This window comes from Protopterus annectens, chromosome 2.part0, assembly GCF_019279795.1.
Source record: "Protopterus annectens isolate FY-2018-M chromosome 2.part0, PAN1.0, whole genome shotgun sequence".
NCBI classification, from domain to species: Eukaryota; Metazoa; Chordata; order Ceratodontiformes; family Protopteridae; genus Protopterus; species Protopterus annectens.
In genome coordinates, this window is record NC_056728.1 from 982,010,635 (window position 1) to 982,023,757 (window position 13,123).

Here is a 13,123-nt window from a genome sequence, read left to right on the forward strand (position 1 = left end):
CAGCTCCTTTGGTGGGCAGAGGCCTGCTACCACAACAAGGGACTCCATTTCACTCTACACCCTGCCACCCAAACCCTAACAACAGACGCATCATAGGTTCATAGGTTCATAGGTTCATACTAGGCTATCTGCCCGAGGGCATTTATAAGCCTAGCCCATTGTTTTGTGGCTTACGCCACCCCTTTAGTATGGGGAACTATACCCATTATTTTGCTGTGCCTCTGTCGAGCAGTGACACTGAGGTAATTCCTGGGGTATATCTGCGATCTCCCATCCATTGGTCAAGATTTCTCTTGAACAAGGCCAGCGAGGTGCTCTGCCTCACATGTACCGGGATTTTGTTCCACAGCATAGGGAGTCTTTGGGTGATGAATCTATCCCTCCAGCACGTCCTATTAATAGCCGTGTCGAGGTTTAAGTCTCCGCCCTTGTGGCTCTGATGGATCTAGATTTTTGAGGTGAAGCATATTCATCAAATCTGGGTTTGACATGGCCTTGTATGTTAGGCAAAGGTCACCTCTGAGCAAGGTAGCGACTGAATAGAGCTGGAGTTCTTTCAGTCGGGCAGCATAGGACAGATTTTGAGACCCTTTATCCTTTTGGTGAGGAACTTTTGTGGCCTCTCCAGCTGCTGCAAGTGTCGGGTCAGATACATTCCAAATGGGGCATTGTACTCAATCATTGGTCTGATGAGTGATGAGTAAAGGGAGACTATGACCTCCCTTGATCTAGATGAGAATCCCTTCATGATAAGGTGGGCAATGTAGAAGGACTTCCTAACTACTTTAGCTACATGGGTGTCGAATGACAGACTACTATCAACCTGGGTCCCCAGGTCCCTGATAACTTCTTCTTTGCTCAGTGGATTGCCACCTATTTGGTAGCTAGGGGTAACCTTGTTTTTCCCGAAGGGTATGACTATGCATTTTTTGGCATTTAACTTTAGGCCGTGGCTCTGGCACCAGTTATCCGCTTCTGTGAGACCCTTCTGAAGGATATCTGTGTCAGATGTGTTTTCTACTATGGCCCAGTTTGCAGTCATCTGCAAACTTTGTCAGCCATAACCCTCCTGTGTTTGCTTGTACTTGAAAAGTAGATGCCAAACAAGAGTGGGCCCAGGACTGAGCCCTGTGGGACACCACTTGTGACAGGCTTTGAGTCTGACATGGCGCCAGCAACTCTGACCCTGTGGGTTCTGTCACTCAGCCAGTTTGCAACCCATCTTGTGATGTATGGGTTAACATTTAAGCTGATGAGTTTTTCAATGATACCCGAGTGGGGTATTGTATCAAGGCCTTAGCCAGATCGAGGTAGGCTGTATGGACTGCCTTTCCTCATCAATGGCTTTGGTGACTGTTTCAAAAGTCAACCAAGTTTAAAAGGCATGATCTGCCTTTGACAAAGCCAAACTGGGTTGGATCCAAAGTCTGCAAATTCCTATGTCTTTATTTATGAGGTCCATTATGATCCTCTCCATGGCTTTGCAGATAAGGCTTGTCAAGCTAATGGGCGGTAATTTCCAGGGTCTGTGGAGGCACCGCCTTTGTGAAGTGGGACCACAGTTGCAGTGCGCCACTCCTGGGTGCGTATCCAGAGGTAAGACTTTGATTAAACAGCTGTCCTAGCTGTGGGTTTAATTCCTCATTGAGTTCGTGGAGCACACAGCCGGGGACACCATCGGGTCCCATGGATGCTGTGTTTTTGCTTTGGAGAGAGCAGTTCTCACTTGGGCGCTGGAGATGTTTGGGGGCTGCACTCATTTGGTATAGATATCTCTGCTTTAGGGGAGGGGGGGAGAAGTTTGCACTGAACCTGTCAGCCAGTATGTTGGCAATGTCTGTAGGATCAGTAATCTTCACATCATTTTGAACTAGTTCTGAGCATATCTGGGAGTTTCCTCCTAGGTTTCTAACATAGCTAAAGAAGGCCTTATGATTGTCTTTTGAGTCTTTAGCTATTTTTCTCAAAGTTTGCTTTGGATGATTTTATGAGAGCTCTTATTTTTTTTACTTATAGTGATCAAGGGTGTCTTACCTTTTAAGGATTTTGCTCTATCTTGTAGTAGCTTCCTCCTTTTGTTGTAGAGTTTGTTTATGGCTGGGGTCCACCAGACTGGACGCTTGCCTTTGGTACAAAGAGTCTTTGTTTTGCTTGGGATTGCCTTATCCATGCAGTCCTGCAGGTGCTGGTAGAAGGCGTTTGTAAGTGATTCAGCGGCTTGAGTATTGTTTTCCGGCTCGGGGCCTGAAAGGAGACCACACTAGTCTTTAGAAGTGTGAAGTCAGCTTTTGAGAAGTTCTTTACTGTGGTCTTTTTTATTTCAGGTGGGGTGGGATGAGGACCTCCAGCGAGATTAGTTTGTGATCTGATCTCACCAGTGAGGGGTATACTTCCGGTGTTGAACATTGTGCTCCCATGTTCGTGATGATGAGATCAAGTATGTTATCTCCTCTTGTGGGGATGGTGACTAGTTGTTCCATGGCATTTGAGTTTATGAATTCCAGGAACTTTTGGGCTAGGGTGTTTGGGCTTGAGTAGTGTTCCCAGTCTATATTAGGGTAATTGAAGTCACCTAGTATGATGGTGTTTGGTGATACATTTATCCCCTCTATGCATCAGACTATGCATGGGGGGCTCACATGGCATGGCAGTGCATTCAGGGCAAATGGAACCCGAGACATATGCACCTGCATATCAATCAAATAGAAATGCTAGCTGTACAGAATGCTCTGATAGCCTTCAAAGACCTTATTCTTCCAGGACAACTATTGGTAAAGACAGACAACACAGTTATGTGGTACATAAACAAGCAGGGAGGACCCACTGCTACCCTCTATGCAGATTAGCCATGGCTCAGTGGAACACAACCTTGAACTACCAAGTGCACCTACAAACCCAGTTCCTGCCAAGCAGATGATTTGAGCAGAAATCTCATGGACCCACACAAATGGAAACTAGAACCCAAAATATTCAACCTCTTGAGGAACAATTAGGGGACCCCAGAGGTAGACCTGTTTGCTTCCCCTCAGAACTACCAGTTGAACAAACATCAGAGCTCCCCACAGTCAAGCTTGGAAAGTGGATGCGCTGTCCTTTATCTGGGAAAGCCTCTCAGTTTATGCCTTCCCCTCTCTGCCTCTCCTCTCAAAGGTTCTACTAAAGATCAAGCAGGACAAGCCAAGGACAATACTGATTGCACCAGACTGGCCACGCCAGCACTGGTACCCCCTCTTGCACAGTCTGACACTGCTACAGCTATGGCACCTGCCTCAGACCCCTTCCCTGCTGGCCCAGCAGGCGGTCCAGATTCTGCACCCTCAGCTTCAAACGCTGAACCCTGCAGCCTGGCTAATAGCATCCCTCAGTAAGCAGGTACTGGATGTCATTCTGGAGGCAAGGAGGCCTAGTACTAGAAAATCCTATTCTGAAAAGTGGAAAAGATACTGTTCTTGGAGCCAGGCTCAGGGGATAGGCACAACGGTGCTCAGCTTACCTCATATTCTAGATTATTTAACAGAAATCCTCCACAAGGGCCAATCTTTCTCGTTAATTAAGATTCATGCCTCTGCCATTTCAGCACATTATAATACTGAGCCCACCCCTCTTCTCTCACCCCTTGCTAAAACAATTCCTTAGAGGGGCCAAAAATGTAAGACTCCCCAGGAGAGCTCCCACTCCAGCCTGGGACCTTAACTTTGTATTGGAAAAACTCACCCCCCCCCCCTTTGAACCAGCTGCTATAACAGAGTTGAAATTCCTTTCTTGGAAAACAGCCTTACTTCTAGCCATCACTTCAGCAAGAAGAGTGTCTGAATTACATGCCCTCATGGCAGTGGAACCCTTAATTTTCCATGCGGACAGGGTTTCCCTCAGGACTAATAATCCTTTATGCCCAAGATGGTGTCTAGTGTGGCCCTAAACCAGCCCATTCATTTACCTACTTTTTTCCCTAATCCTCAAAATAAAGGGGAACGGATACTGCATTCTCTGGACATGCACAGACAACTTAGATTCTATTTGGACAGGACTAAGCCTCTCAGAAAATCTGACCAGTTGCTACTTAGCTTTGCTGCAGGGGCAGAGGGGAAGGCCATTTCAAAGCAAACCATTTCCAAATGGATAGCCCATTGCATTAATTTCTGCTACAAGCACCATGGAAAACCTATCCCACAGGGGATAAGATCACATTCCACCAGGGCTGCATCTACCTCTATGGCATTTCACAGAGGAGTCGCTACCAGGGACATCCTGGAAGCTGCTACCTGGAGCTCTGTACATACCTTCACCAAGCATTACCACCTGCTTATCTTTTCTAAATCCAGAGCTGGATTTGGCTTAATTGCTGGCCCTAATACTCTTTAACTACCTCCTCCCTCCCTTAGCTTTGGGAATCGACCCAAATATGATGACTGCAACAGTGAAACATGAAGAACATAGTACAGTTGTGTACACTTACCATAAATGTAGATGTTCGAGTGTATTCACTGTTGCAGTCCTGGTTACCCTCCCTCCAGCCGCCTGACTTCTCTTGGCTCTACCTTTTTTTTTTTGTTTGGCATATATTTTATCTTGTGTATTTGCTTTTTGATGGAGAGGTACCATATCATGTAATTGCTTCCTATTGTGGGGGCATCTGACATCTGGGGCAAGAAAAACTGATGTAATGGCATTGGCTGCATGTTTTATATCCCCTGACGACTTGAAGGCATGGAAGAAGCAACAGCATCCGATGCAGAAATCCGAAGACTCTGGTATTCAGGCCAGCTGAGGGCTACCTCCAGGCAGATAACCCAAATGTGATGACTGCAACAGTGAATACCCTCGAACATCTAGATTTATGGTAAGTGTACACAACTGTACTTTTTGGAAGACAGTCTGAAACTACATTCACACACATTTTGCATTTTTTTTTGTATTTTACATACAATTTCCTTTGCAAGAATCTTTGGCTTCTGTACTTCTGAATTATGTTATAATTACCTCTAAGGACACTTGTGCTTCAGTGGAAAGGAGATTCCGCCATGTAGCTTTGAGACTGACAAATCACACCCTTCATAGAAATGTGTATTGTCATACTGATGCTCTGTTCCCTTTAATTTTGCCATGCATTGTTTGCAGTTTCATTACCTTTTTGTAGTGACGCTTGCCTGTTTTCTTAGTAACAAACATACACTGCATAAAGTTGATATGCTGTAATCTAATGGTAACAGTTCCCATATCGGCAAAGGTACTGAAGTGAGGCCATCACTCCTCAGTGTCAGGTAAGCCTGGACTATTTTACTTCTAGAACAAAAAGAAATGTAACCAGAACAAAATGTGCAGGAGCATATGGAACATATAACTATTTTGTCTGCCTTTATGCAGTATAGGATCCAGGCATAGCCACAATCCTTCAGAAACATAAACCCTTCTGCCATGTACAGGTATTTCTATGTATACTATTGAAAGAGCAAACTGTCCTCCCACCCCTGAAATTACATAAGGAAAAACATAAAGAGCATTTCTGAACATTCTGAGTTTTAGCATGATATGCAGTGTGTCATGATACTTTTTCTTTTTTTTTTTTTATTTTTGCCATTCAATGACTGCCCATCAAGTCCTGTCTTCCAACTCAGTGCCTCCATCTCAGCACATAACTGCAGTTCAGGTCACCCAGAGATTCTCCCTTTTGGGAGGTCCTGTGCTGAGGAGGTCCCCTTCCTGTTGGGCAAGCAGGTGAGAAGGGCTCAACAGATGTGCAGTCATTCATCTAAAGAAGGACTTTTCTGTTGGCCTAACTCCCTGATCCCCTCTCTGTGGTAACACTATAACGCTAGACTAGGTCGGATTATGACAAGTCACCCTGATCACTTGTCTCACCCCATCTATAGGGTAGACATGCCTACCCAGCTCCCTCTGCTTCCAAGCCTGGCATCAATACTGCCAAGTCCCAGCTCCACCACTGCTTACAGAGTGATGGCCATAACTGTCTCTTCCCTCAGGAAAGACATGGACATCCTCCTTGTTACTCTGTTAGTTTCCGAAGGCACTAATTAAACTTGGGTCACCTGGGCTTTAGTCCAGGCTTATCCCTTTATGTCACTGGTACAAATTCACTGCACTTTTTCTGAATCAGAGGGTTTGGATACAGCAATAAGCCTGATTAGCTCAGTAGGATGTTTGTAATAGTACTTGACCAGTAGAACTTGGTAGTGGTAGTAATTGTAATTAGATGATGATCTTCAGGTAAGTCTTTGTTGCAGTCATAAGTTCAAGAGATCTCTGCTACAGGTAGAGAGTTCTATGTCTGAACAGAATTTTAGAGCTCATCCTGTTTCTCCCCATGCTGAGTTTGTCCGTGCAAACTATAGTAACCTTGTGTTCACACTAATGAGAATTTGTTGTGTGGAGTGAAAATGCCAAGGCCATGGTCCAGGTGACCTGAGATTGATTAGTGGCTCTAGTTCTTAAGAGCAGACTTGAGAAAGGATGTTTGTTCTGCATGACTTGCACAGATAAGTCTGATATTTTGGGGTTGGAGGATTGGAGTAATGGTTAAGGTATTTGCCTTATAGACACAAGGTACAGGTTTTGATTCATACCTTTGAAGGAAAATTGGCCAGGCTGAAAATGGCCTTTAATGGCAGCTAGCCTAGTAATCATCTATGAGCCACTGTTCGGATGACACAGTTTCCATAGGAGGGCAGAAGTAGCAAGATGCAGGGGAGGATTGACTAAGCCAGTGACAGTAATCCTTGTAAACACATTGGGAGGAGAGTGCATGCATAGGCAGCGGAGGCATAGGCAGTCCTTGTGATATGTGCTCATATTACCACCAAGGCAGTTGTTCATCCAATCATAATAAAACATATCTGGAATGCCAGCAAAGGCACAGACAGCTGTCATGTCTGCCCTTCGTGGATGGATGTTTCCCACCACAGTGGAGCTGGGGAATGAATGAGTGTCCAAGAGGCAGATCAGTGTTCAGCAGGTGGGGGTACACCCCCCCTAAAAATATATTTACACTTCAAGTTAGTTACTTCTTATTATGTTGGTAATGGGTACTGAGAATAGTAGCAGTGGTCAAGGATAGATTAGTGAAAGGCATCCACACTGATCGGTTTTGGACTATGTAATAAATTCTTGATTTTTTGCACTAATAGTCCTTTAACCTCATAATTTGTAGAAATACTATATTTTTGTTATTTAGATAGTGCATTTATTTAATTGCCACCAAATGTTTCTGTCTAGCAAGATATTAGGTATGCCATTTAGCTCTGCTGTTTGCTGTGTTTGAATGACTCATCTATAGAATGGACATCCATGGTAATCTTGCTGTAACCACCCAGTTAACAGACAAATACAAAAGTAATATTGCAGATGGTCTTGAAAGGAAAAAAAAAATAAATGAGACAGGGCTGCAACATGCTTGCGTACCTAAATGGGGCTGGTGAAAAAAGTGAGAGAGGTTTGGCCAGTTAATGGAGTGGTATAAAACACAGCAACTTAAGCTTAGCTTACAGTGTCAATATCCACTATCCTGAAAGGATCACAAAGAAGCTGAACTTTTATTTATTGCAGTTTGCTAGCCAAGTATGAGTCCTGGTCAAGTAGCCCTTTTAGCCATGACTCAGACGCCAGAGGAGAAACAATAAAACAGTACAAAGAAAATAGTATTTTGCATATGCAAGTTAATGTTAGCAAAGTTAAGTGACAGCATAACCAGATTATTCCTAAAATCTGATTTTTAAAGCATTCCTGGGAATTCATTAAAGGTCTTAGCGAGAGTTTTACGGATCACAGTAGAAAGGACCCACTCTCACAGCACAGTATTTTACGAATCTGAGCTATGCTGGCCGTGATGACGCAAGACCTCATTATCAGTTAATTTGCAGGTCTCTGAATTGCAGTTACTACTGCAATGTGCATATCATTACTGATCTGCATGTTGCAGTAGTAGACTGCTGTAAATGTAGACATCCCCCCCCCCCATTCACACTCCCAAGCACTAAATTACACATAACACAAATATTAAACACACATCAGCTTTAGTACCATTACAGCTCATATCTAATATGCCCCCAGTGGCTCGTCCCCCCCACACCCACCCTTGATCACTGTAATTGTTTGTTCCTTTATACCCTGGTGTTTAGTTTTCCCCTGATCCCATGATTACTTTACTGATGTTGCTGTCATTAAAGCACTTAACTAACATGTACCCCTCTTTTCTAGTGATCCCCCAGATTCCTTAATGATGTCAGTGCCATTAAGGCACTTAAAGGATGAATTTTCGCTGTTTAGTGGCCCACACCTCTATGATCCCTATACTACAGTAGCGGTAGTTAGTTGAAAATGTCTTTTTGGCTGCATTGAGTACTGCAGTGTGGTGGGACTATCTGTGTTGATTTACAAGGCTGAGCAATTTCTTGAATTGCACAATGTGTAGCTGCCTTCCCGGAGATGATGCTGGAAGAGAGACCACATGACTAATTAGCATGTGCCACTCCCCAGACTGCCTCATTAGCATTCTGCATGACCGTGGAGCCAGTCCTTTGTGGTGCTGAATGTCTTCTTTGCCGAATAACGAAAGGTGACAGTGGCATATACATGGAGATGTACATGTCATGATACCTTCAAGAATTTCCATTACTGTTTTTCTAAGAAAAGGTCAGAGTGAGCAAGTAACAGTCATCATATTTTTACTGGTTTCTTTTAATTCAGAAAATACATGTTAATTCAAGTTATTTTATCCTATCAGCTTTCTAAGTCAGTACTGCTAGTAATTAGTCAATCTGTCACTGATTTAGTGCCTTAGTCCTTGATTATTTGTGGTGATGTTCTTGATCCACAAGGAAAGAGGTTGTGTGTTATGCCTGCCATCCCCAACGTTTATTTGTGCCAAAGAAAAATGTTTTGTGATTCATCATGCAAGACTTACACCCTACTGTAACACACACTCCAGTACAGTTCTTATGCTTTTCCTCACCGAAGTTATGGAAGAAAGTATAAGGAAGTCTGCTTTGATGCTAAGAAGTCTTACATAAAATATAAGAATCTCAGTCAAGTTACTATTTTAAGGAATGATTGCACAGCAACTATGCATAGGCTGTGCAGCATGGCTAGTTATAGCTGTACAAGTTTTGTGTGATGCATAGCTGATCAGTGTTTTGTTGCTTTTGCATGATGTAGTGAGCACCAAAGTTATCACACAGACTAAACTAAGCAGCTATTGAGATATGTAGTTCAGCAGTGTAACCTGCAATATCTGGTATGTGAGGAGAACCCTCATTTACACCCAACTCAGTAGCAGGGAGCTTCATGTTCTGTTTGGAAATTGGATACACACCATGTTACAACATGAAATGCACTTGGGGCAGAGTGCAGAAAGCACCATGATAAACATCTCATAAAAGTCTGTGTTTTCTCATTTGGGAAGGGTCAAATACATTTGACCACTCAGATCAGCATCATAAAGAGGTGATAAAGGGGGTATGGAAGAGTAGGAAGGTATAGACAGTAAACAGTGGAAAACACAAGAAGAATCTCTGTGAGATCGCAATGCATGAGGGTGGGAAGGTAGGTTACTTTTTCGAAGAGGATCTAAACATTTTTTAAGCAGAGAATAGATAAGAGATATGAGAGAAAACAAAGGAAAAACAGGATATGTAGATGCAGGATGAGAGTGTGTGTGGGGATCAAACAATACAGAAAAACTAAGCAATTTAATCTTCTCTGAAAAACTAAAAGCCCTGTCCCTGTACTCTTTCACTTCTGAGAGATGATGTGCTTTGGTTTTCAAGCACTGGAATTTCCTAATCTTTTTGGCCTCTTCCACCATTGCAGAACCAATGTTCTAGCTTACACCAAAGAGCTTAACTTCTGCAAGATCAGTGACACGTGCTCTCATAACAAGTTTGTAACCCAGACTATTCTCTGCCTTTTGGAATAAAAGCATCATCTACAAATCAAACAGAATAACACCCTGTCTTCTTTCAAAACTACATTTAACAATTGGATATGAAAATATAAATTCATGTATGAGGTATATTTAAAAAAACTTCATAGTTGGGGGTAACTAATATACTTTCAGTACCAAGGGGTGTTGTGGTTAAGTTTCTCTGTGAATTTTTGGTAGCAAGCTTAAAATGAATCTATGCAAACGCATGCAGTAGGGATGACAAGGGATGAACACATTTACAGAAAGGGTGAAAAATGGTGGTGAGAAGGATTGGAACACACACAAGGTATGGGCTGTGACACAGTAAGAAGAGTTGACCTTTGGCATTGGTTGTGGTGGGAGGTTGCCAAGCCAGAACAGAAAGTAATCTTTATTCTTATACACAGGGCAGGCATATTTTTTTTTATCAAAACAAACTGAAAGAACAACTGTTAAAGGACTCCATATGCTAATAATACTTTGACAATGGCTAATCTTTGCAGCTCATGGTGTAGCCACATCTTACTAATAAAAGATATACTTTCAACAGATGACCCTTGGTTGAATACATACCTAAATTGTATGTAATGTAAATAACATGCAAAAGTATTCTCTCTACCTTATTAGTGTACTGTACAACTATATGTATTTGTTAATCTTTGTATAATTTTCTGTTAGTGTCTTGCACCATGGTGCCTGGGTCATGGCTGAAAAGGGTATGTCAGTCAGTCCACTTTCCCGGTTATCAAATTGAAATAAAGTATAAAAATATTAAAAGAAAATTATTTTTATTGAGTCGCGCTAAAAAGTAAAAAAATAAGGAAAATGAGTGAAAACTTTGCAAAAGAAACATGCTGATTTCAGAAAAGCATTCAAGGCCAGAAGTAGTACTAGAAATTGGCAAAACCAACCTCAACTGCTTTTCAGAAATTGTCTTTTCTGTGTTTCTTTTGTATAGTTTTCATTTTTTTTCCTTATTTTTTTACTTTAAAAAAATAAAAAGAATTCTTTATTAAAAAATCTTTTTATATATACATTTTTGTACTTTTTAGTCTTTAAGTAAAATATTAATGTAATTATTATTAAATATTAAATATTAATTGTTTCGCTAATGACAGAGGGCCACTATTTTTTTTAGACTAAAAAATTCTATCTCCCATTATTTTTATCTTTAAGTAAAATATTGTTCCTCTGCCATTAGTTTAAAATAGAGTCAGACTCGTTATCCTGTAACAGTATAGATCTAAATGTAGGCTAGTTGTGTTTCAGTATACGTTAAAAAGTTATTAACTGATGTTGCTATCTAATGGAATAACTTTTGTCTACATTAAACCAACACCCTAGCATTAAAGACCTGCAACATCCTTTGTTTTTTAATCTGTTCTAAGAAATTGATGCTGATATTGCTCGACCACTTTGTAAACATTCAGCCTTAATTCTTAGAAGAGACTGTGGTGAATGGAAATGCAAGTTTCACTTTAAAGGTTAAGGCTTAATCACTATATAATTCCCCCAAAGAGTGGTACAGATCTTGCCTAGTGGCAATGATTATGCACCTCGTATTCTTCTGCCAGTCAGCTAATAGGCAAGCAGATGGTGTCAGTTTAGACACCCAGCACCATATACACTAGGAGATATTAACACAAAGTCTGAAGACTGTCAGAAACTTGAAATACACCTAAAGGTTCACCCCAATACCATGTTTAGAATGTTTTCCGCTGATCACACAACAGCAAGTACAAGAATGTCAGTGACATCACGTATGATGGAATGGCTGCATTAAAGACAGGGACAGACAGGGCTTGTAGTTAATCCTTGCAAATTTGAGAAATCAATTTCAGTCGAGTATAGAACACATATACCAGTGAAATGCAGTGTGTGTGTGTAAGAAATGATGTAGGGAGCTGCAAGAGTTTGTGTGTGCGTGTCTGTGTTTTCACTTAAAGCCACTCGTGGTGTGTGTGTGTGTGTGTGTGTGTGTGTGTGTGTGTGTGTGTGTGTGTGTGTGTGTGTGTGGAGGAATTGATGTAGGGAGATGGAAGAGTCTGTTGTGTGCGCTTGTCTGTATATGTCTATGTTATTGTGAATGGATCTGGTGTGTGTGTGCACGAGTGTGTGTTTATTGTATTGCTAATGACCAAGGGACAATATTTTACTTGGACTAAACTGTTGTCCCTCTGTCATTCTTACAGTGCTTTTTATTTAAACTGGCTTAGCAAGATAGAACCACAGAGGGACAGAGCCACAAAGCCAATTTCAATTAAAAGCATTCTAAAAAAGTCAACCAGAAGAGAAATTGCAGATGATGATTAGTAAAGAGAAGTCTGTTTGGGCGAGGAAGAAGGCAAGAGTTAAGTAGGATGAGTTGACTCTCCCCACAGGTGCTTTAGGGTTATTTGCTAAGAGCTACTTGGGCCATTGCATTGTGTTTAGTCTGATGTTGGAACCAGTTCTGTGCTAATGGTGATGTTCTTGTACATTATAGTTTATTTATGTTTTTCTTTGTTTCTTTCTTTCCTAGTTAACAGGGATCCTGATAAGGGCTGCTAAGAGACTCCAAGTTAATGTTCATGTTCAGAAAATTGCAGCATTCAGGTATGCATTTAGTCACCAGATTATCTGTTTTGTAAGTACAAACCATACTGTTGCTCTTTGCTGTTAATTTTCAGAAACCTGAAGTAGAAACTGAATTTTCCTTATTTATTTTTACTTGTTTCCTTTAAACATAAAAAGCAGGCTTCTTTTTAGGAATAAAAACTGCTGTTCGACACACATCAGCTTTGTATGTCTCTGGCAGTGCCCAGCTGTGTGCCTTGCCGTGCCATGGGATACAGGACATTTGCTGGCTTACATTAGCTGTGTCCCATTATTTCTTTTCATCCATTGTTCACTGTAGTCTAGCATTACTCTCTAATGATTCAGGCAGCATTTTTCTACATATTTTCTCCACAGTGAGAATCGTGTCCAGAGTATACAAAAGTGGATGTTATTGTGCTGTATTTACTGCTATTCAAATCACAGTTTGGGTAATGTAGTTATGCAAAAACACTGAGATTTGTTATACAGATATTCTATAGGGATTATGCCTTTTCAGAAACCTGTCTTATAAAAAGTGGGTATGATAAGCTGTCTTTCTGACAATTCATTTTCAGTGTGTGAACACAGAGATAGTAGTATGCATTATTACTGCATATTACGGTCTCTGTA

At 41.5% G+C, this 13,123-nt stretch overlaps 1 protein-coding gene across 1 annotated transcript in view; it reads left to right on the forward strand.

Annotated features, from left to right (window-relative positions):
- The window catches only part of SCARB2 (scavenger receptor class B member 2), a 1,439,240-nt gene that overhangs the window by 856,960 nt on the left and 569,157 nt on the right, over window positions 1–13,123 (forward strand). The window contains exon 5 of the mRNA XM_044060371.1: window positions 12,438–12,511. Coding sequence (XP_043916306.1) covers window positions 12,438–12,511 — 74 coding nt within the window. The remainder of the gene's footprint in view (window positions 1–12,437; window positions 12,512–13,123) is intronic.